Source organism: Zonotrichia albicollis, chromosome 28 (assembly GCF_047830755.1).
Source record: "Zonotrichia albicollis isolate bZonAlb1 chromosome 28, bZonAlb1.hap1, whole genome shotgun sequence".
NCBI lineage: Eukaryota > Metazoa > Chordata > Aves > Passeriformes > Passerellidae > Zonotrichia > Zonotrichia albicollis.
Genome location: NC_133846.1, coordinates 1,580,546 through 1,604,255, shown reverse-complemented (window position 1 = coordinate 1,604,255; position 23,710 = coordinate 1,580,546). Strand labels below are relative to the sequence as shown.

The 23,710-nt window shown below is 55.7% G+C and overlaps 1 protein-coding gene across 4 annotated transcripts; it reads right to left on the bottom strand.

Annotated features, from left to right (window-relative positions):
• Positions 1 to 964: 964 nt before the first annotated feature.
• On the bottom strand, positions 965 to 20,053 carry PTPN7 (protein tyrosine phosphatase non-receptor type 7). Of its 4 annotated transcripts, none has more exons than XM_074528165.1 (12): positions 19,532 to 20,053; positions 19,260 to 19,428; positions 16,895 to 16,943; positions 13,739 to 13,967; positions 13,215 to 13,398; positions 12,707 to 12,791; positions 12,090 to 12,166; positions 9,513 to 9,650; positions 8,623 to 8,733; positions 7,907 to 8,064; positions 6,969 to 7,082; positions 965 to 6,433 (listed from the first exon to the last, which is right to left on the bottom strand). In XM_074528165.1, the coding sequence occupies exons 4-12, from the start codon at positions 13,867 to 13,869 to the stop codon at positions 6,340 to 6,342; spliced, it is 1,092 nt and encodes a 363-aa protein (XP_074384266.1). In that variant the 5' UTR covers positions 13,870 to 13,967; positions 16,895 to 16,943; positions 19,260 to 19,428; positions 19,532 to 20,053; the 3' UTR covers positions 965 to 6,339. The 4 variants fall into 4 exon arrangements, with proteins under 4 accessions (XP_074384266.1, XP_074384267.1, XP_074384268.1 ...); XM_074528166.1 differs by having other exon boundaries at positions 19,260 to 19,401; XM_074528167.1 differs by lacking the exons at positions 16,895 to 16,943; positions 19,260 to 19,428; positions 19,532 to 20,053 and adding an exon at positions 16,352 to 16,495.
• Between the last annotated feature and the right edge of the window lie 3,657 nt (positions 20,054 to 23,710).

Sequence of the window (23,710 nt, the reverse complement as noted above, 5' to 3'; positions counted from 1 at the left end):
GAGTGCCACTGGGAGCCCTGGCACACCCAGCAGGGCAGAGCCAGCCCGTGGGGCTGCCCCTCTGCCCTCCTGCCCTACTGTCCCCCTGGTGTCACCTGCCATAGGTACAGCCGCAGCAGGAGCTGCCCCTGGCCATGGGTGCCCCTTGCCCAGGGCTGGTGGCATCCAGAGGAGTTGTGCCAAGGGAACACCAAGGGTGGCAAGGCCCCAGCAGGGCCCCTGGCTCCTGAGGCTCAGGGAGCACCAGTGAGTGAGGGGGGACTTGGAGCTCCAGCCCTGAGGGAGGTGCACCTGCTCTGATGGGAGCTCCATGGGCACAGGGAGGACCTCATCCACCTCCTGTTTTCTTCAGTGGTGGGACAGTCACTGCTTTGGTGCCTTTGGAGGCTGTGCTTGGCCTCAGGCCTCGGTTTCCCCAGGTGATGTGTGTGTGATGGTTTGAGTGCAAGCTGCAGGGGTGCAGGGATGGTTTGGGCGCAGGCTGCAGTGGGTGCAGGAATGGTTCAGGTGCAGGCTGCAGGGTGCAGGGATGGTTTGGGTGCAGGAATGGTTCAGGTGCAGGCTGCAGGGTGCAGAGATAGTTCAGGAGCAGGCTGTAGGGATGCTGAGGGTGCTGGGGGTGCAGGTGTTTGAGGGGTGCAGGCAGTGTGAGCAGTGTGGGTGGGGGAGATGCAGGGTGCAGGGGTTGCAGAGGTCCTGGGGTACTGGAGGGTGCAGGGTGTGATCAGTGCAGAACTGGGGGTGCAGGTGTGGGGTGTGTAGCAGAGCTGGGTCCAGCAGCCAGGGTGGCACTGGGGTGCAGGGGGTGCCAGGAGCCCCGAGCAATGCCACAGAAGCTGGCAATTCCCACCTGCAGAACGAGACAAAACCCAAAGGCACAGCTCCCTCAGAGGATGTTCCTGTGAGAGCCGTACCCAGCCTGCTGCCTCAGCAGCCTTCAGCCATCAGGCTCAGCAGTCTCTAAACCCTCTTCCCTTGGCCCTGCTCAGCTCTGCTGGGCTGGGGGTGCAAATCTGCCTTGTGGCTATGCCTTGGCTCTGCTCTGCTCTCCCACACAGGGGCTCCCTGGCTGTGCCACTCCAACAGGGCTCATTCCATCCACGTGGGGTTTGAGCCAGGCCTAAAGCAAGGACTGACACACCAGGCTGTTTGCAGTTCCCTCACAGCAGGTCCTTTATTGCAGCAGCTGCTGGTGCTTTGTGAGACACAAAATGCTGAATCCACTGCTGGAGCTGCCTGAGACAAATGGGTGTGCACAGGAAATGGGGAAACTGGGTTAGAGCTCAATTCACCTCACAGCCCTGACAATTAATGGTGGGGAAGTTTCCCTCATGTGCTATAAGTCACAGGGAAGCTGACTTTATTTTTGGAGACAGAAAGTGTTTTGCTCTCCAAGCTGCTGCAGCCTGCTCAGGATCCCTGTGCTCCTAAAGGGAGGCCTGGGAAGCAGAAATATCATTGTTTTCTGTAATCACCCCTTCAGAACTCCTTATACCAGTGAAAAATTCATAATCTTCCAAATCTTGCATGGAATTTCTCCTTGAAGATATTTTTTTTTCATAGAATAAGAGGATTGTTCAGATGGGAAAAGTCCTCTGATATCATCGAGTCCAACTGTGATCCCAGCACTGCCATGGTCACCACTGAACCGTGTCCATGGGGACTCCACCACTGCCCTGGGCAGCCTGTGCCAGGGCCTGGGCACCCTTTTGGTGATGAAATCTTTCCTAATATCCAATCTAAACTGCCTCCAGTGCAACTTGAGGCCATTCTCTCTTGTCCTGTTCCTGATCCCTGGGAGCAGACCCCAACCCCCCTGGCTGCCCCCTCCTGTCAGGAGTTGTGCAGAGCTACAAGGTGCCCCCTGAGCCTCCTTTTGTCCAGGCTGAGCCCCTTTCCCAGCTCCCTCAGCCCCTCCTGGTGCTCCAGACCCTTCCCCAGCTCCACTCCCTTCTCTGGACATGCTCCAGCATTTGAGGTGCCTTTCTTTTCATGAGGGGCCCAAAACTCTACCCAGCATTCGAGGTGGGGCCCCATGAATACAGAGGGAAATCAGATTTTTGATAAACATTCCAGCCCAAAGAATGTCCCTACACCAGTTTGGGGCTTCCCCCCACCCCAGCATTCCTGTAGCACTGAAGCTGTTAGAGATTGCCCCTGGGTGTTCCTGCAGTCCCTGCCACAGACACTGCCCATCCAGTGCCCAAACCAAACTCACCCCTCACAGCAGCCACTACAGCTCAGTTGTTGACCATCCCCGCACTGGGAGATACAACCAAATGAGCAAAACAGATCATTTTCATGCACTATCCCCACTCCACCCACCCTATTTCCCTTATTCCCATCAAGGGGAGTCAGCCCTGACAGGTTTGGGGACATTTGGCTGTTTCCCAGTGGTTTGAACCAGCGTCCCAACCCTACTCCCTGCAGAGGGTCCATGGTGGCACCTGCAGGGGTCACCCAGCAGATCTGGTCCCTGTGGCTGCACCCTCGCAGCACTGTCCCAATGGTGTCACCCCATGGTGTCCATGCCAGAGTTGGGGACTGGGCAGCAAGAGGTGGCACCACCCCAGGGCCTCTCCAGACCTGAGAGCCCCAGACCTCTCCAGAGCATGTCTGACATTCCCAGAGGGTTTGATGTGGTTGCTCAACCAAATTCCTTAAGGAAGCAGAGCTCAGGGCTGTGCCAGCCCACATGGGTGAGGGGAGGCTTTTCCTGGTGCTCCCCTGGTTGAGTTTAACCCTCGCTTACCAAGGAGCAGCACCAAGAGCTGTCACTGCCATGTCCCTCAGTGTCCCTGCTGCTCCCAGCCCCCAGTCAAGCCTCCCTCTGGCTCTGGGTGCTGCTGTGGGCCTCATCCTCCATGGGCTCCCACCTGCTGCAGGTGCTCCCATGGGGCCCTCCTGAGATCCTGGCACCCCAGTGCTGCCTGGAAACGTCAAATTGTGCCCTGAAATGTCTCCTTTCCAGGTCATAGTTTGGTCACTGATTACTTGGAGTCCACAGGTGCTGCTGGAGCCTGTGGTTACCATCCCTCACCTGAGAGCAAAGCTGTTATTAATTAATCAAAATGCTTGCTAGATTTTGGCACATGCTCTGCCTTTCCAAGGACCTGCTGAAGCAGTGCTGTGTTTGACGGCATTGAAGCTTTCCACCAGCTGCAAGTGAATTTGGAGCATTCTGGGTCTACTTGCCACCACCAAACTGGTGTGTGTCACAACAGTGATGTGTGCCATGTGGCCACCATGCTTTATTCCTCCCATCCCAGTGAGTTGTTGCAAGGACTACCAGTCTGGAAAACCCCAGGCCAAATTTACAGTTATGTGGATAGGACAGGATCTTATATCTTTATACCTAATATATTTTCTTAGATGTAAGAAAGAAATGTTTCTCAAAGAGGGAGGTGAGGCCCTGGCACAGGCTGCCCAGAGAAGCTGTGGCTGCCCCATCCCTGGAGCCAGGTTGGACTTGGAACAGCCTGGGATGGTGGAAGGGGTTGGGACTAGATGGAATTGCAACCCAAACTGGTTTATAACTTTATGGAGGAAGGATTTTTCCTGAGCCCTGGGCAGGAGCTGGCCTCCTGGGGACATGGTTATCAGGACGTTTGCAACCCAGGGCCCCCAGCTCTGCCAGGCTGGGCTGTACCTCCTCTGCAGCAGGATAAGGACACCTGGGACCATACCTGCGGTTTAAGGAGGGGATTGAGGAACAGCAGCAATCTTGGCTGTGCTAAAATCCTTGGCCAAGTTCAGGGGCTTAATGCTAGCCCAGGGCATGGGAGAGCACAAGATTTTAGAGAGATTCCTTTTCTCTGTCTTCTGGCACCCTGTGCTCTTTATGAACCTCAGGCAGTTTCTCAGGACACAGCCAGAGCAGCTCAAACCTGTCACAGCACATGTCACAGGTGAGATGGGCACGACACACAGAGTGTCACCATGCAATATCAGAAGGCTTCAACCCATACAGAGCAGCACCACATCACTTCAGAGGGCTTCAAGAACTGGCCCTTCTTGTTCTTTAGCCCACCCTCATGTTCATGCATTGCCCCTGTGTGCCCTCTGTTCCCTCTGTGGTTGCTCAGCACACCTGGGCACTCCATGGCTCAGTGCTGTCAGTGCTGCTCACAGCTGCACCCACTGGGGATGAGGCTGGGCCAGCCCCACTCCCAATGACCCCAAAGTGAGCTACACAAACCCTGCTGCACCCCTGACATGGGCTGAGCCCAGGGACGGTTTGGCAATAGCACAGGGGATGGTTCAGGGGGTCAGTGCATGGAGAGAACTCCCACAGGGGCCAGGTGAGTGTGGAGCAGATGGAGCTGGTAGAAACTGAGATCAAAGCAGGAAACCTGCTTAACTGATCATAATCTGCATCAGACAGCTGAGCTGGAAAAGCTCCCAGCACCTGATGGGGAATCTGGGAGGAGGTGCCAACACCCCTGGCCCAGCTGGGATCCTGCTCCTGCTCCTGCATGCCTTGGGAAACCCTCAGGCCTGAGCCTGCCCTGAGAGCTCTCCTCTGGACAGCAGACTGAAAGCAAGAGGAAAATTGTGTGTCCTGCTGTCCAGAGAGTGCAGGAAAACTGTCCAGGTGCAGTTTGCAAGTCTTCAACTTCTCCTGCCTGATGGCAGTGGGTAATGAAAGACTTGAGGAGGGGGATGCTGAATAAAGCCTGTCTGACAACTCAAACCTCTATGGGTGCCTCAGAGACACCATTAAAGACAAGTGTTACACCAAGTTACCTGAGAAGGCAAAGTCCTGAGCCATGCATTGACCTGCAGGGAGCTTGCAGAAGCTCCACAGCCTCTCCAAGTGCCTGAGTATCACACAGGAGTCCCACAGAGAACACAATTCCCCCCAAATGTCCTTGCTGGGCAGGCTGGGGCTTGAGGAAGGGCTGAGCTGGCACTAGGAGCAGGGGGATTTCTCTGCCAGGGTGATGGAAATGCAGCAGGTGAAAGGATGGCACTTCAGATCTGCTCCTTTTCCTGCTACTGGGCCAGGAAGCAGATTTGCTCCTGGTGCCAAGGGAGGGAAGTGGGCAGGGATGACCATTGGGCAGCAATTCAACTGCATTTTGGGGAGCCATGGAGGGGGGAAGGTCATGCACACACATGTTCCAGCAGGAAAATTGAGCCTTTTCTCCTTGGATCTCACACTGGGTCATGTCAGGGCTCATGACATGGGTGGGCACAGACTGGGCATTTCCCATCTCCTTCCCAGCCCTCACTGCCCAAGGGGATGTCCAATGCCTATTGGCAAGGGCAGCTTTGAATACCTTTATAGTACTTCAAAATACTTCCCAGAGTATTTCCATCTCCATGCTTTATGACAAAATGTTTTTCCATTTTCTGTATTTTCCCCCTGCATTTATCAGTTAAAAAGACAACCTAATAAAGCCAAATATTATTTTGTTCTGATTTCAGAAAAAAAACCCAAGAATTCATAATTTATGGAACAAAAGGCAATTGGGAAGACATCACTTGCAAACTGCACTTGGGAATCTCCCCTGATAGAGAGAGGAGAGGTCTGGGTTGGATACTGTGGAAAATTTCTTCCCTGAAAGGTGCTCAAGCACTGGCACAGGGTGCCCAGGGAGGTGGTGGACTCACCATCCCTGGAGGTGTTCAAGAAACAAATATATATGGAAATTCATGATGCAGTTTAGTGAGCTCAGTGGGGTTTGATCAGAGGTTGCACTCGATGATCTTGGAGGTCTTTGCCAACCTTTATAATTCTATGATTCTGCTTTAAGGCTGTTGAGGAGGTGTTGGCTGAAGGTGGAGAGGAAAGCAAGCTGTGGAACACTGTTAGTGACTGTGCACCAAGCCATCAAGGTGTGTCTTTAGCCAGAAGAGCTTCAAGGAGCATGTTTGGAGCAAGCCCAGCCCTGCCCACAAGGATGCACAGCCAGGACAGAGGCTTTGTTTATTTCAGGGTAGTTCCACCAGTGCTGTGTCTGACAGGGTGGACATTTGTGTGCAGCTGAAAGGCAAACCATGCTCCCAGCATCTGCCAGCTGCAGTTCCTCCACACAGCTTGCTCTTCTGGGTCAGGATCTTGCACCTCTCAAAAGCCAAAGCTGCTTTCCGTGGGTGAAATCTGCCTGGAGGCAGCAGCAGTGGCCATGTGGAGCAGCCAGTGCAGCACCTCACCTTGCTCATCCCCAGGGTCCAAAGCCACAGTTGGGCTGGCTGGGCTGTGCTCATCCCAAGGGATGCTCATGCTGCTGCTCTGTGGCCTGGCAGCATCAGGAGGGGTTTTGGTGAAGGTGTCCCCAGGCTGGTGCAGGAGAGGTCCGAGCAGGGAGCCACAGGCCCGGCAGGAGCCCTGCACTAGCGGGCTGCCCCCTCTGGCAGCTGAGAGGCGTAGAGAGCCAGCGTGTGGTGGAGGAACTGGTACTGCTCGCTCGTCTGGATCATCCCACCCCTGCAAGGGAAAGGCAGGGCCCACTGACACTTCACAGACACAGAACCCTGCTCCAGCTCTCTGCTCCCAGGGCACAAACATTCCCGCTGCACCAGCTGTGTCAAGATGCCTCTGAAACAGGCAGCAGAGCAGCCCAGAGAATAGAGGGGTTCAGAAGCATTGCTGGGCTGTTCAAAATGAGATTAGCAGCTGATTTGGTGCTAATTTTCACCTGTACTTCTTGAAAAGTGGCCAGGTGGAGTGTTTCTGGATTTAGTGGCTGAGCAGGAGGGGAGGAGCAGATGGCTGCCAGGTTCACAGCACCTCTCCCTCCCTTGTGTCCTCAGCTCAGAGCTACAACAGCTCTGACTGCAGAACCAGCCTGGGACTGGAAATTGTTTGCTACCCACACACCTGCTTCTCCCAGCCACCTGTCTGGTTTCCAGCAGAAATCGTGCCTGTGCCCCTTGGGATGCCCATGCCTCTGCCACATCCCTCCCCCAGCCCTGCTGTCAGGCTGGCACCCAGCAGGGAGCCCCCTGCCCGGTGTACCCACCTGTCTATGCGCAGATGGCACACGATGCCCAGGATATCCACCTCCCCCGTGTCCTGCAGCTGCTGGCACCCGATCCTGGTGGCAATGAAGCAGCCGGTGCGGCCGATGCCCGCGCTGCAGGGCAGACACAGCTGTGAGCACCCTCAGCACCCACTGCCTGTGCTGGAATTGCTGAGCTGCTGCACTCCTGGATTGGGATCTCTGCCTAGAGGGATGCTGGGTCCTGGCCCCAGCTGCCAGACCAAGGTTCTGAGCCAGGCACCAAATCCATGGGCTGAGGTCACTCTGCCATGGCAGGGAGCTCTTGCTGTCTGGCACAGAAGGCTGAGGCTGCTCTGCAAGCACAAAACCAGTCTGTGCCCATCCTTGTGCAGTGCAGGGGGCTCTGCAGCCCCTCCCCTCCCAGTTGGGCTCTAACCCCAGCACCAGCTTTGCACTCAGCCTGCAGCAGTGCATGCTGCATGTTCCCTAGGGACAGCTGGGTGCTGTGCTCCACTGTCCCCAGATTCACTCAGCAAGGAGAGAACAGGCAGAGGCCACCTCCTGCAGGAGGGTTGTCCTGGAACATGGCTCCACATCCAAGCCACAGGCCATGCTGGGTGGCACAGGCAGCAGGAATGGGTCAGGTTCAAAGGGACCAACCATGGAGTCACCTGGTTCCAACTCCCTGCTCAAGCAGGACCTTCCAGAGCTGGAGCTGTGGGTGTAGGGTAGGGCTGGTGGCTGAGTCCCAATGCAGACCCCTCCTGCTCCCACCCTGCTGGACCCCAGTGCAGGATATGCCACTCTAATGCCACCATTGAGCTGCCAGGACAGCTCTGCTGTGGGTGGCTGTGCCCTGGTTTTTCTGCACCACCTGGGACCTGTGTGTGACAACTCACAGGGGATTGACCTTGAGGAAAAGCACAGACAGGGCTCAGTGAGGTGCAAGCTCTTACCTGCAGTGCACCACGATGGGCCCTGGGCTGGCTGCAGTCTGCAGAGCCTCCTCCACCTTGGCCACCAGGTGCAGCAGGGGCTTGGCTGACTCAGGTGTCTGCTGGTCCGGCCAGGAGGGGAAGAGGATGTGCTTGACCTTGCGGCATTCCTTCCCAAGCTTCTCCAGCACAGCACAAAGAAAAATGGGGATGTGAGGGCATGGGCCAGATGAAATGGGGAGTTCAGCTCAGCAGAGCTCAAGCAGCCTGCACCCATCTCAGCCACTCTCCTCCTGAATCCCTCTTCGAGCCTCTGCCAGACATGAGGGAGAGACCCCAGGGCCAGAGCCAATGGATGTGTCCCATCCCAGAGGATGAGAACAGATGCAGAGTGTTCAAATACTGTCCCAGAGTCCAGGCAAAGCAAGCCAGATCCTCTGGCTGGTGTCAGCTCAGGGTGAAACAGAGAGCCCAGTGACACAGTGCAAAAATACCAGGCTGGTGCTGCTCTGCCCAGCTGAGCCCTTCTCCTCTGCACCCCAGGGCTGGCTCCTGCTCCCTCCCAGCCTCCCCAGGCTCTGCACACCCCTCCTCTGGCAGGGCCCTCCTGAGAATCATGAACCCTCCTCTTTCATGTCACAGAGCATTGCCATCTCACCAGAGATGCCAGGGGTGCCAGGGGCACTGCTGGGCCCCAGGTGCTCCCTCTGTGCCCCCAGGATGAGGCTCAGACCCACCTGGATGGAGAGGTCCCGCACCACGTATTCCACAGACTCGCTCACCGCCTGGACATGGATGGTGAAGGGGCCGTAGGTGCCCTCCTTCTCAGGCCAGTAGTGGACACATTTCTGGAGAACAAGGCAGGTTTGTGGCTGTGGACATGCTCAAGGCACCCAAGGACCCTCCTCGAGGACGTTTGAACTGTGCTTGAGTCAGTGCTCTTGGGAGGGATCCTCACCTTGGGGGCGGTAGGGGAGTAGGGAAGGTGGAGGTAAAGGGGTACAAAGGGAAAGCAAAGAAAGGATGGATCCCTATCCCTGCACCCTCTCCCATGCCCTGCCCTGGCTTTCAGGCCCCAGGGATGTGTATCCCTGCTCAGCCCAGGAAGCTTCCAGATGCAGCAGGACCCAGGGCACAGGGAGAGAAGGGAGAGAAGGGAGCAAGGACATGCCAAGGAAAGCATTTCCAGCTCTCAGTTCCCCCAGGCAGGTGCTGTTGGCTCCCATCCCAGAAGCAGAAGCAGTGAGCAGCAGTGCCCTCTCCCCTGGGCTGGATCCCCTGGCTGAGAGCTCTCAGCCCAGGCAGAGCTCTGGGGAGCCAGAGGGCACTGCTGCCCACTGCTTCTGCCCCATCCCTATGGGCTGCCCTAAACCCTTTATCCAGCTTTCACCCTTTATTATCTGGCTGGTAAAGAGAGCCCAGAGCACACAGCCATGAGGAGGAAAACCAGACAGGGCCAAGGCTGCAGCCCTGGGGATCTCCTCCTCCACTTGTGATTCATCATGGAACCCTCTGAGACAGAAGCACAGTGAGTGGGTGCACGGCCCCACATGTGGCCTCACACAGCGCTCTGCTGCCATCAGCACCCCCTCCCGCTGTGCCCAGGGCTGGGCAGGCTCCCTGGTACCTCCTTGCGCTCCTGCAGCTCGGTGATCATGACGATGAGGGGCGCCTCCTCCTGCCACACCATCTGCCAGAAGTCGCTCACGGTGTTCAGCAGGGGGCCCTGTGTGGCGATGTACTCCCGGGGCCGGCCCGCGTAGCCCTGCCGAGCACAGCCTGTCAGGGACCGGCCCACCCTGAGGGCACCCTGAGGGCAGCGGGGCTGTGCCCAGCTCACTCCAGCCCCCACCACGCTTTTCTCCTCTATGCTTCAGAGGCTGAGCTGCACGTGCTGTTTCCTTCTAAACCTGTCCTTAAAATGCTTTTACAGATCTGCTGAGGAGCCACCAGGCATCCTCCCCACCCCACTGGTCCCATCTCCAGGACCAAGTCCATCCTAGCACACCCAAGGGCACTATCAGTGTGCCACTAGCCATGGATGCCTTGGCAAGGCAAAGCTCACACAAGGAGTGCACTCCTCACTGGGGGAATTTCCACAGAGACAAACAGGAATCTCTGCTTTACAGCTCCAGGCATCCTCTGCCTCCAGACACTTCTCATGGTATAAAATTGCCAAAGGTATGGAAAATCCAGGCCTTGCCAGCAATCTATTAATGCTTTGGTCTCACAAGAAGTCGCACTGGCCCAGCTAAGAGACAGGAATGTTTTCAGGAACATTTTGCAGAGCCCTAATTTCATGCCTTAAAATGATTTATTTTTCCTAGGAAAAGTGATTTTCCAATCAAGAGTGTCATTCCCTGGGGGTGTCAACCCTGGGAATTCCACCTTCCCCCCACAGCCATGCTCAGAAACATTTCATGGAACACCTCAGCAGGAAGAGCATCAATCCCAGGTGGGGCTGATGTGATCAAACACCTGCAGAGCCCTCCCAGATTCCTGTGCCTCCCAGGCATGCCCAGGCAGGCTGGGCTGCCAATTTTCTGATGTGCCCACAAATTCCTGCACTGCAACACCTCTGAGGAGGCAAGGGGAAGGAAGGAGTCAGGAAATACCAGCTGCACACAGGGGAGAGTGGGCACAGGTGTGTGCAGGTGTGTGTGCCACAGGGATGGGCAGTGCTTGTGCATTGCCAGCAGTCAGGTGAGACAGGGGGAATGCAACAAGAGATTTTGGAGTTCTGGATGCTGAGAGTTTTAAACTTTCTGTGCTGACAAACTCTGACCCCCAGGAGAACACTGTGTTTGACTTGGGCGTGTAGAGAGAGCTTCCAAAGCTGACTGATAGCACTAGGACAACGTGTTCAGTTAGAAGTGTGTGATTTCACTGAGTAGAAAATTTAGAGTTTTAGAATACAATAATATATATATAACTAAAATAGACTACAATAATATATATATATATAACTAAAATAAACTAGTTTTAAACCAGTTACTAATCCTTATTCTTCACCTTCTTCTTCGTAAGTTTAAGTAGTGTTTTGTAATTAGACAAAAAAGCCCACATTGTGGACTTTGAGTAATCATTTGAGTTATTGAGTTAAAAGTGAAAATAATTTAGGTGTCATTTCTTAATGACATAGTTTAGCCTTAAAAGACCTTGTAAAGAAAATCCCAGCATTCCTGGGTGTCCCACACCTAGGGTGTAGGGACAGGGTGGCAGTGTCACCTGCTGTGCAGCTGCCAGGCTGCCTCAGGAACACACAGCTCCTCTGCTGCCCGTGGGCAAACTGTCCCTGCAGCTCCCAGCAGCTCTGGGCACAGTGCTCCTGTCTCAGGGAGCTTTCACCCTCCCTGCTGGGTGCTGCTTGCTGCTGTGGGTCTGAGCCACAAACAGCACCAGAAGAGAAATGCTCCTGACTGCCCTCCTGACAGCTCCACCTCCCAGGGGTTTGTGTGTCATCCCAGCCAGCACTTCTTGTGGGCTGCTTGTCCACATCCTGCTTTCCCTCATGGCTCACTCACAGCACCCAGAGTCCCCCTCTGCTTTTCTGGCCCTGGGCAGCCCCAAGGGCTGGGTGCTGCAGTGAGATCAGTGGCTCAGCCAGAACCCTGCCCCAAGGGCAAAGCTGGTACCTGGCTCACAGAGATCCCATTCTGGCAGAGACTGCAGCCTGGAAAGGTTTGCACAGGGATGGAACCAAAACTAAATTGTCTATGTAACACTCTAGGGTCTGGGGATTTCTCAGTCTCTGGAAAGGAATCCACCATGTGCTAAGCATAAGCCACACCCCATTTTAATTAGCTACCTTCCTGGGAAATTGCAGCAAGCTCCCTGAGCAGAGAGGAAATCCCAGGATGAGTGAGGATGAGTGAGGTTTGAGGATCTCTGAGCTGCCATAACCTGCTGACACAGCTTGCCTCCCATGCCTTTGCCAGACAGTGGGCCAGAGTGTGAGGAGCAGATGGAGAAGCCACTGCCAGGGAGCCTTTTGGGGTGTTCAGTGTGCCCAGGAGCTGAGAGCAGCTCCCTTGTGAGACTCTCCCACCACAGGAGCAGTGTGTCTGCCCTGTGCACATGGAGCCACATCTCCAGCTCCAGCAGGGCAGCCACAGGAGAGCAGGTGGCAGTGCCCCAGCATGTGTGACCAGTGTGGCACACGCAGCCTGATGCCCTGAGAGCCCTGGGAGGAGAGGACACTCACTGTGATGTAGTTGGCATTTATGTAGCTGTCTTCCTCCTGGCTCCCAGCCCTCCTGAGGCAGACCCGGCTCTCAGGATCTGAAAGATGTCACAGGTCTCACCCAAGGGACTGATCCTACCCATCCTCCCTCCTCCACCCCAGGGGCTGAAGCCTGAGTCCTCCTGCTCCATGCCATGCCCAGAGCTGTCTGCACCCTCCCCCAGGCCTGTTCTTGTCCCACTTCAGCCTCATTCCCCTGGCAGGGCACAGCCCAAACCTGCAGGTGCCAGAGTGAGCAGGTGGGCTGACTCACCCGCAGTGATCCCCAGGACATCCACAGAACCTTAAAAGATTTTCTAAAGAAAAAACCCAGCATTCCTGGGTAATCAGACCCCAGCTGTACCCCTCCACAACTCCCTCAGCCTTTACCCTCCCAGGACCATGCCCCTGGGACATGGAAGGCCCCAGGAGTGCTGCACACCTGGGTAGGAGCAGCTCCCCAGGTACCCCAGCACTGTGCACACCCCTGCAACACAGGCAGCAACAGCACCCAGGGGCGCCCACCCCAGTGCCAGGGCTGCTCTGAGCCACCCCTCACCCACAGGCAAATACTGGCAAAGGGACACAGTGGCACCTACTGGGGAGAATGGTTTTGTATCTGTCCTTGAAAGCACGCCCAGGGATTTCCAGCTCCTCCGGACTCACGAAGTTGGGTGGGATTTTCTGCAGGGGGAGAAAACAGCCATGAGGAAAAGGCCATTGCTGCCACTCATGTCCCCTGGTGGTGGCACACCTGGCTGCCCAGCAGGGCAGAGCTGACCCAGAGGCATCAGCAGAGGTGCCAGCTCCTGGGATGAGTCCTGGCTTTACTCCAGCTGTGGTGGGACTTCTTCCAGAGAGGCAGTGCTGGGAGAGGAGCATGGCATGGGAGGGCAAGACAGGGTTTTGCAGGGACCCAACAGGACATGTGTGCACAGGGATCAGGTGAGACCTGGGCACCCCTCCCCTCTGTTTGCCCACACCTCCTGCCCTCCCCCTGGGGCTGTGGGGCACAGCTGGGCTCAGAGCCCAATGTTCAGCCCCACCACTGCCAGCCCCTGGCACCCCTCCTGCGAAGAGGGATAGGGAAAATCATGATCATCGCACCGAGAACTCCTCCTGGAGCTGTGCCAGACTCTGGGCGTGCTGCTGGAGCTCCTGTTTCCTCAGCACGTGGCTGGATGTCCTCAGAAACTTCAGTGTGATGTCCCGTGGCGTGCAGACAGGTTGGATGGGCTCCACGTTCCCCAGAGAGCTCATATCCAGCACTAGTGACACATTGGAGCCCCTCCTGCAAGGCACAGGGTCCCTGGCTGACCTACTGCCACCCTGGGACAGAAGGACAGCCCACCCCACTGCATCATCAGCTAAAACCACCCCACACTGAGCAAAGGGCAGATGGAGACCCCAGCAGACTGAGGAACAGGAGCTAGCTGAACATTTTATGATTGACAGCTGAACATTTTGCCTTTCTGCTGGGAAGAAAAGTCCCCTGAAGGACTGAAGGTGTTGGGATTTATCCTGAGCTGCCTTCACACTCAGAGCTGGCAGCTGCAGGCAGAGGGCTGGCAAAGGAGTGTCAGGGGAGCCCTGGAATGAGCAGTGCCATGGGTACCCCGAGGCACACTCACCTCTCCTGGAGCCGCACGTGCTTCTTGGCAGGGGGACTGGGCTTCTCTGCCTTGTCCATGTTCTCTGCAGCTGCCTGGGCTGCCAGGCTGCCCCTATGAACTCTGGAGCACACCAAGCAGGCTTGGACCATGCTGCAGCAAGCACAGAGCCCTCGTCCTGAAGCACAGCAGGGCAACACAGCGGGGACTCAGCTCCTGGGAGAGCATGGAGCCATCAGAGGAGAAGCAGCTGGAAAAGAAAAATCAGATGTGAGAGACACCACAAGGCTGGATGGAGCCCCCATGATGGTCTGCAAGCAAGGATGGATTTTAAGTGCTCAGTTGTCCTGGAAGCAGGACCCCCAGCCCCTGTATGCAGGCAGATATCCTGGAGAGCTGCCAGCACAGTCACCCTCCCTGCAGCACTGCAGCCCACACTGGTGACCAAGGCAGGGCACCAAGGGCCACCTGCGTCCCCTGAGGGGAGGACACCCACTCTGGTGGCAGGCACAGCTGGGTTTGGGGGAGCCCCAGATGCTCTCCACCTCCATGGAAGCACATGCCCCGTGTTCCCAGCCCTTCCCCATCACATCCCCCTGCTTCATCCTGGGGACATGGTGGGGACTGGGAGCTGGAATGTCTGAGCACAGCAGCGCTCAGCAGGTGACATGAGGTAGCTGTAGCCACTGCGTGGAGCCTGGCCATCTCCTGCTGCAGGGACACACAGACCAGGCAACCTCTACATCCCCATGGCCCTGGGACAGCCTCCTCCATCCTGCAGGTCACAGAAACTGTCGAGAGGAAACTGCTTTATCTGGGACGTTGAGCAAAAGGCCATGGGCAGCCCAGCTGGGGAAGGTGTCAGACATCTTCCTTCACCAGGGCTGGGGAGGTGCAGGTGATGCTGACTCACCTCTGGGCACAGTTCCTCATGGTGCAGGCAGCACCCTGGGATCCTGAGCCTCCTCCTCACCCCCTGAGCCTCCTCCTCATCCCCTGCTTCCTCCATGAGCAGGAGACAGACCCAGAGCCAGGGAATGATGCAGAGTCAGAGCTCTTGGGGGGCAAAGAGTGGGATCCCAGGCAGCCCATCTGCTCAGGGAGGTTTTGTGGAGAGCTGGTGTTCCACGTGGTGGTTGGGAACACAGCTGGGGCAGGAGCTGCCCAGGATTCCCTGCTGCCCAGTGGCATTTCTGAGAGTGGCAAGGCCACCACTGCCACTCACACCATCCCCATGTCCTCAATGCAGGCAGGACAAGAGCAGCTGCTGGCCAGAGACAGCCCAGGCTCACATCCCAGTCTGGCCAGGAACACCTGAGAGATGCCAGGGAAGCACCTCAGCTCCCATGGCCTGCCCAGCATCCTGGCCTACATGGCGCTGCCATCCACACACAGATGCCCACCACCCTGGCACAGGCCTGGCACTGCCTGGGGGCTCTCCTGCAAAGCCTGAGTGCCCTCAGGGCTCTCCTGCCCAGCCTGGTGCCCTGAGGGCTCTCCTGCCCAGCCTGGGTGCCCTGAGGGCTCTCCTGCCCAGCAGCCTGGCACTGCCTGGGGACTGCCCAGGGGCTCTGCTGCCCAGCCTGGGGCCCTGAGGGTGCCCTGGGGGCTCTCCTGTCCCGCTTGGTGCCCAGGGGCTCTCCTGCCCAGCCTGGAGTCCTGAGGGTGCCCTGGGGGCTGTCCTGACCAGCCTGGTGCCCTGAGGGCTCTCCTGCCTAGCCTGGTGCCCTGAGGGCTGCCTACCTGCTGCCCTGCCGTGAGGGCTCCTCGGTCCTGCTCCTGGCCCAGGCCTGTGGGCACGGCACGCTCGGCCTGACAGCACGGTTTGAAAGTGTTCAGGAAGCCGCTTATCAAAGGAGCTGCTGCCTCTGCTGCTTCCTCTCCCTCCTTCTCCCCCACCCCGGCAGCCGCCCACACACATACCGGCCACAGCTCCGCAGCTCGGCCCGGCCCGCCCGGCCCTGCTCCCCCCGTCCCGCCTGCCCCGGGCACGGCCCGGCCTCCCCGGAGCCCCGGCGGGCTCCACAGGAGCTCCATAGGGCTGTGGGGTGAGCTCGATGGGCTCTGTGACACGCCATGGCCAGCCTGGAGGATGGAGGGATGGGCAGGAACCAGCCGTGAGGGCAGGAGGTGTGAGGCAGGCTCCTTGGCATGGTGAAGTGGCGCTGCTCTGGGCGCACCACAGCCCCTCAGGAAGCCAGGGTGAATCCTCCCATGGTGCCATGAATCCCTCCATGGTGCCATGAATCCTCCCATGCTGCCATGAACCCCCCATGCTGCCATGAACCCCCCATGCTGCAAGGAATCCTCCCATGCTGCAGTGAATCCCCCCCATGCTGCTGTGAATCCTTGCATGCTGTAATGAATCCCCCCATGCTGACAGGAATCCTCCCATGGTGAAATGAATCCTCTCATGCTGCACTGAATCCCCCCATGCTGCCATGAATCCCCCCATGCCTGCTGTCCTCTTGCTCAGGCCATGCCCTGGCTGTTCCTGATCCCCCTGGAATGTGCCAGGGCTCACTCAGTGCCTCCCACCCTCCATGCCTGCCCGTGTGCTCCTTGTGCCACCCCACCATCCCAACCCCTGCCCACGTGGGACAGCCCTCTGCACCCACGACCACCCCTGGGTACCTCAGGTAGGACAGGTGGGCTCTCCCTCCCCAGCAGGGAAGGGCAGGGGTGGATTTGGGGTCGCAGGTCCCTGGGCCTGACTCAGGTAGGCCAGGTCTGCCCCTGGGGCACTGCACATCCTTCCTGACACATCCCCACTGCTCTTCCTGTTTGCTCGTGCCGGGCTCTGCAGCTTCCTTCCTCCTCAGCCCCCACCCCGCTGTGCTGCAGCAGCTCCTGCTGCACCCCAACAGCCCCACAGACCCCAAACCCTTCCCTGTGTCTGCTCCAAGGGCTGCTCTGGCCACAGCCACCCCAGCCCAGCTCACTGAGGTGACTGTGCTGTCACCTTGCTGGAGAGCTGCGCGTCTTTGCACACCTGTGTATTTGCAGGTGTGCCAGAAGAGCTTCCCTGGGCAACCCTGCCAGTGCCACCCATTGCCACCCCATGCCACCCGAGGGCTAGGACATCAGAAGGCCCAAGCACCAGAGCAAAGGGCAGGGCTTGGCCAGCAGCAGAACAGCCTTATGCTGCAGAAAAAGCCACCAGCACCTCTGTCTTACCTGCAGATCCTAGAATGGCCAGAGGATAGACTGAGGAATTCTCTGTGCCCTGTGTGGGATGAAAGAACACATCTGTAAGGCCTAGAGACAGCCCCATCACACACTGCTCTTTCTTCCCACTGTCCCTGACAGAGCTCAGGAATGGCTGGGATGACCAGCACTGAGGCACTAAACAAGGTGGCTGCAGAAACTTGCTCCCAATAGGAACCAGAGCAAACAAACAAGGATCTATGCTGGAATAACAGGCTGCCAGACATGCAGAGACTTTCTGAGGCTGGGACTGGGTCTGTGCTCTAAGTGTGGAGGGCACCTCTCTCATCTGGGTGGCTTTGAGTTCAAGGGGTTCCTGAGGATAGAGTGTCTCAGGTTGGAAATGGGGGTGTGTGTTCTATCACCATCTCTTAGAGCTGGAGCAGTTCTCTGCTGTTCATGGGACAGTTTTTTCTTTATCTCTCCCACAGCCAATCCTCCCTCCAGGAGATCTCTGCTGTCCATGGCCACTGAGTGTCCCTGCAGGGCTGATCCAATCCCAGCATCCCATGGGGAGATGCTCCGCCCAGGGGAGGAGCCAAGCATTCCTCCCTGGATCCAATCTGAGCCTGGCACAGCACAGCAGCCTTTGCCCCCTGCATTGCCAGAGGAGCAGCTTTCTGCTGCCCTGCATGGCCAGAGAGAGCCCAGGCCCATCTGCAGCAGCCCTGGAGCTGCAGAGGAAAACTCCCCCCTTGTGCAGGATCCCTGCTGCAGCAGAGCCACAGCTGGCACTGCAGGAGGGCTGAGCCCCCATGGGAGGGGGCTGGGACACCACCCTGACACACAGGGGGCAGGGACTGTTCTGATTTTGTCAATGGGGTTTTGTTTGTTTGTTTGTTTGTTTGTTTGTTTGTTTGTTTGTTTTTACTATTGCATTCGTATTTTCATTTTCCTGATAAAGAACTGTTATTCCTACTGCCATATCTTTGCCTGAGAGCCCCTTAATTTCAAAATTGTAATAATTCAGAGGGAGGGGGTTTACATTTTCCACACCTGCAGGTGTCCCTGGTCACTCATCAGTGCTCATCCCTGCTGGTGGGCAGAGACCTCAAGCAGGGAAGTTCAGACATGCCCTCCCTCCTTCCATTCCTTTCCCTGGAATGCACCTGCCTGAGGAGGATGCTGCCAGCTGGCTCCTCCTGAGGGACCCTGGCTGGGCTCACAGAGGTGTCTGAGCAGTGGGGAGCAGAGAGCTGGGGGATGCTCTGGCCAGGACTGTGCCTTTCGTGTGCAGCCCTGCTTGTCCCATGTCACATCACAAGCTCTGCAGCATTGGAGCAGAGCTGCTGGATCCTACAAGCAGGGACTACTGGGGCCAGGGCACACCTGGCTTTGAGGGGAGACAATGTCCAGTCTGGGGGCAGATCCCAGCCCAGGGTCAGTTTGCTGTAAGGACAGGACCAGGACACCAGGACAGCCACTGCAACCTGGTGTGAGTAAAAAGGAACATGACAGTGTCCAGGGGCAAAATCCAGCAGGGGATGGGAGGAAGCAGCACTGAAGGAAATGGCTCCAGGCAGGTCACTGCTGTGCCTCTCACCTTCCTGCCTCCCTCCCGTGAGGTCCCAGAACAGGAACATCCCTTGTCCCCCAGCATTCCTTCCTGCTCTGACCTTGGTGGCAGTGGGGTGTCAGGGGTGATGCCAGAGTGGTGCTGGGAGGGTTGGTGATGGAGGGATGCGCATGGAGGGAAGAGTCCCAGCTGTTACCACACCAGCCATTCACCCTGACCTAGCCAGTGAAGTGCCAGACATGGGATCCCCTGTGTCCTCTGTCCATGGATTAGGATTATCTGTTGGGATGTTAGGATTCAAGAGTTCTGTGGCACAGTCTCAAGGCCTTGAAGAGTCCTTATAGGTATGGCTTTACTTTCAGCAGGATATGGGGTCCCTATGGAGTTGGTGCTCTGGAAAGGAACATCTGAATTTATCCCTGGTACTTGCTGTTTGTTCACTTGCATTTTAAAACTCCTCTTCCATGGGGTCATCTTGCACCTCTGGCCATAATTTCATAACCAGTTCCCTCTGTGCAAAGAGCACCTTCGAGCTCCAGACTGGGACCTGTTTTCCCACTGATGACCAGCCAATCCTTATGCCCATTTCTGCCCTCCAGCCTCGTGGGCATGGGCTCTCTCACCCAGCCTCCCTGCCCTGATCCACACCCCAGCACCTCTCTCCCCTCATCCTGTCCCCACAGTACTGCAGCCCCAAAGTCACCTCAGCACTGCCAGCTCAGTGGCAATGCTGGCACCCAAAGCACAGACACTGCCCAACAATTTCACTCCCCAGGGCTGCCAACCACACCTCGGCTTTGTCCCACCAGGCCCCGTCACCTCTGGGTCCGGCTCTCAGGAAGGGATGGTTTTGCTTCCGTAGGCACGGCTGGCAGTCAGGATGTCCTGCAGGCTGCTGGAAATGAGCCCATCTCCTCCGCTGCCTGAACATCGCTCGCAGGCTTGAAGGTGAAGCAGCTGCCTGGGGACGGAGCAGGCTGTGTGCCAGCTGCCGCCAGGGCACAGGAGGACGAGGAGGAGGATGAGGACGGTGCAGCCATGCCGAGCATCCCGCAGAGCCGCCCGGGGGCAGCGAGCCTTCGGCCCCTCACCTGTGTCCGTGTCCCCCGCCCGCCGGCCCGGGGCCGGGCACTGCCCGGGGGCTCAGGGCAGCAGCCCCGCCGATGGCTCCTCCCGAGAGCGGCTTCTCGCTGCTCCAGCGTCCTCCAGGGCAGCGCGTTCCCAAGGACAGCCCCGGCAGGAGCATCCTCCGGGCGGGCTGCGGAGCTCAGAGCTCAGCGCTCAGCGCTGCCTGCGAGCCCGGAGCCCCGGCATCCCACCGGGACCGGGCTGATCCCGGCGGATGCACGACCTTTCCCCGTGGCCGGTGCCGCTCTGGGCAGGGTTTGCTCCTGTGCTGTGCCTGGCTGGAGCTGGCAGCAATTATGGAATGGCTGGTTCGTTTTGCCAAGGCACTGCCGCTGATGCTGCCTGCCGTCTCCTCAAGGAGAATCAGAGGAAGAGTTTAGGACCTGGATTTCCTGCTTAACTTTGGATTATTTTCTTTGAATCACTCGGTTTGTTCAGCCTACAGAAGAGGAGACTGAGGGGAGACCTCACTGAGCTCTACAACATCCTCATGAAGGGCAGTTCCAGTCTCTGCTCTCTGTGACCAGGACAAGAAGAAACAGCTGGATCCAGTGTCACAGGAGGTTTAAATGATTAAAGGAAAAATGTTTTCACCCGGAGGATGGTTGAGCACTGGAGTGGGATCCCCTGGGTAGTGGTCACAGCTCCAGACCTGTCTGAGCTCCAGGAGCATTTGGACAAAGCTCTCAGACATGGTGGGATTGTTGGGTGTCTGCAGGGCCAGGGGTTGAACTTGATAACCCTGATGGATTCCTTCCAGCTCAGCATATTCTATGGTTCTATGACTGCTGAGTGGAACCATGTTTGGTTTCTGGAACTAGATACTCTCCTGTATCTCCTGCAAACAAGCTGAGCTTTCCTCCAAATTTGCCAACAGAGCAGCAGAGCTGGGCTGCACCAGCACCAGCACCACTGGGATGGGCTAACACTGATACAGAACTGGTGCTGCTGTGGACTAAAGAAGGTGCCTTGGCACGGGAACAGTTCCCCTGGGAAAGGCGATCTCCAGAGTGAAAGTGCCTTATATCAGCTTGGTTTGTTCCTCTCCTCATGTGGGAAGAAACTCCTCCTGTTCATTTTACAGTGTAGTACTGTTCCTAAGGCAGGTGTATAGAATCAGGAAATAATAATAAATAATAAATAGGAAATAATAATGAGGTATATAATCAGGAAATGACAGAAACATTAGGGTTGAAAACTCCCTCTAAGATCGTTAAGTCCAGCCATTAAATGACCAGTGCCATGTTCACCACTAAATTGTGTCCCCAGGTAAAGGAGATCTAAGCCTGGACATGGGACCAGCCCTCAAAGGTGCTGAGACTTTGACACTCTAGCCAACAAATGCCAATGGAGAAGTCACAGAGGGCCAGCAAGGGCCACAGAATGACCTGGTTACCAGGACAGCCTGCTGGGGACACACCTGTGGCAGCACCTGGCTCATCCATGTGTCACTTGGGCTTGTCCTGTGCTTTCCTGGGTGCCTCCAAGAGAGCTGTGCTTTTAGAAATGCTGTCAGGAAAATGCTGTGTGCTTTGGTTTTCCTTGGGGAGTGAGCTTGCTTGGACACCTGTGGGCTGGCTAGGAGGCACACACATCCTCTTGGGAGGCTCCAGGACACAGAACTGCCTGCTAAAAAAGGCACACAGGAAAAGGACACCCCCCAGCTCCTCTCCAACCTCACAGCACACAGGGCAGAGCAGGTCTTGTGGGAATCTTTAAAATGAGAAGGTTTTTAGAAAGTGCAAAAGGCAGACGTCAGAGACAGCAGAACTGCAGTTAGAGCTAAGCAGCAGCCATAAGGTTTGTCAGCAGAAAAGTAAGGACAAATAGAACAATGGTCTGTGTATTAACACTTGTCTAGAATAACTCCCTAAGCTGCAGAAAAGTTTATCTAGTGAGATATTAGGAAGTTCTAAGCTTAATAATGGAGCTCTGTGCATTATGTTTTAAGGCTTACAAGCAAGTATTGTATTTGAAATAAGCAAGCATTGTTTTAACCAAAGGTACCTGTGCTTATAGTGATTGGATAGAACTACTGTCAATGTGCTTCTGCTTTGTGTGATTGGTCAAAAAACTTATAAAGTGAGTTGTAACATTGAGTTTTTTGCTGCTGCCTGGGATGTGAGCTGATGGCATCTTCCCATTGTCATAACCATGTAATGAGACTGATGCTGGAAAATAAAACAGCTCAAGACATGTTCCTAGCAGTCCCATTCCATATGTGGTTTGTACAGAGACCCCTGACCAGCAATAGGTCTCGGTGAAAAAGGCACAAAAAGGCCTGAAAGTCCTCAAGATTCATCATGTAATTCCTATCCTGGGTGCCTTGGCATACTGCAGTAGAGTGTTATAGATGTATAATGAGATGATTGGCTCTCATAATTAAGGGATGACTATTGTGTGAATATCAAGAAAAGCTTTAGTGATATATAGTTATGTTACTGTATTTAGATGTCCTAAGTTCTCCCCATAGTTCCCTTTCCCCCCTGTATTGCTGCCATCACACAGCCTGGGCTGTGTAGGACAGGTACAAAGAAGCTGCACAGGTGTTCCTTACCTGGGGCAGGTGGGAATGGAAAAGCTTGGTGCTTAGGGGGTGAGGCCTGGCAACACCTGACCCCCAGTCCAGTTACAAGAAAGCAGTCTGCACTGATAAATGGCAAAGAAGAGCTGACTGACAGACTTTGAGAGAGGCCAGAGCTGGCTGAGGCAACCCCCAGGGGTATAAAAGCCTGAGCATCCATTTTGAAGATGAACTGGCCACGTGGTGTCCAAGAGAGCAGTTCCCAGCGCTGAGAGTTTTTCCTTATTTAGTCCTTTGTTGTACTTTCATCAAGGTTTAATAAACCTTTTCAAACTTTCAAAGTGAGCAGTTGTTTCTCACAAGTGGGACCTTGGCAGCCCAGCTGGCTTTGCCCAGCACAGCCCTGCTGGGTTTGCCCGGCACAGCCCTACTGGATTTGCCCATCAGCCCTGCTGGCTTTGCCCAACACAGCCCTGCTGGATTTGCCCATCAGCCCTGATGACTTTGCCCAGCACAGCCTTACTGAGTTTGCCCAGCACAGCCCTGCTGGCTTTGCCCAGCACAGCCCTGTTGGCTTTGCCCAGCACAGCCCTGCTGAGTTTGCCCAACACAGCCCTGCTGGGTTTGCCCAGCACAGCCCTACTGGCTTTGCCCAGCACAGCCCTGCTGAGTTTGCCCAGGACAGCCCTGCTGGATTTGCCCAGCACAGCCCTACTGGCTTTACCCAGCACAGCCCTGCTGGCTTTGCCCATCAGCCCTGCTGAGTTTGCCCAGCACAGCCCTGCTGCCCCAGTCCCTGAGCTGCTCCCTCAGGGGGACAGCGAGCCCGGTGACCTCTCAGCAGTGCCATTATCAGTGACAGGAAACGAGCTGGGCAGGAGGGGCAGGAGACAGAGCCCCAGAGAGAAAGGAAGCGGTTACAGAGCTGTCACTGCTGCACGAGGAGCTGCGCCCACGCACCCACGGGCACGGGGAACGGCGCTGCCCTGTGTGATACATGTGATCCAATAATTCCTGCTAAAGCAAAGTGTGAAAAACACCAATAGCTTGTTTTTAAAATGTTTTTAAAATGCTAAGAGTTTAATAGTAATAAAATGGTTTTAAAAATAGTAAAACAATTAGAGTAATAATTATTTGGATAATTTGAATTAGGACATTATGAGACAATAGAAACAACGAGTTACAGACGTCCAGGTATCTTTTTCTGGGCAGTATAAGCCTGAAAAAGGACCCATGTTAACAGAGGATTAACCCTTAAAAACAATAACCTGTTGCATATTCATACACTTCATACATGATGCATAAATTCCATTCAAACACAGGATTCTGTCTGGTCAGTGTCAACTTCTTCCTCCTAATCCTGACGTCATCTTCAGCTCTGAGCAAGGTGGGAAGAAGTTCATTTCTTCTGATAATGGAGCAATAAATTCTCTTTCTCTGAAAGATTCAGGTGTCCTGTGGCTGCTATCTCAGTGTGAGTCCTTTCTTTAGGAAAAAAAAAAAATCCTACATAGCATAGTTTCTATTTTAACATTATGTTATAACCTAAAACTATATTTAACACACTAGTTAAGAGAATTAATACAGCATAACTTTCTAACACAACACATATAATATT

Coding starts and splice junctions, on each gene's coding strand:
- PTPN7 (XM_074528165.1), bottom strand. CDS start 13,869: ATGGTCCAAGCCTGCTTGGTGTGCTCCAGAGTTCATAGGGGCAGCCTG. Junction 8,734..9,512: donor AGCTGCAGGAGCGCAAGGAG/GTACCAGGGAGC, acceptor CTTGTTCTCCAG/AAATGTGTCCACTACTGGCC. Junction 8,065..8,622: donor TGCGGGACCTCTCCATCCAG/GTGGGTCTGAGC, acceptor GTGCTGGAGAAG/CTTGGGAAGGAATGCCGCAA.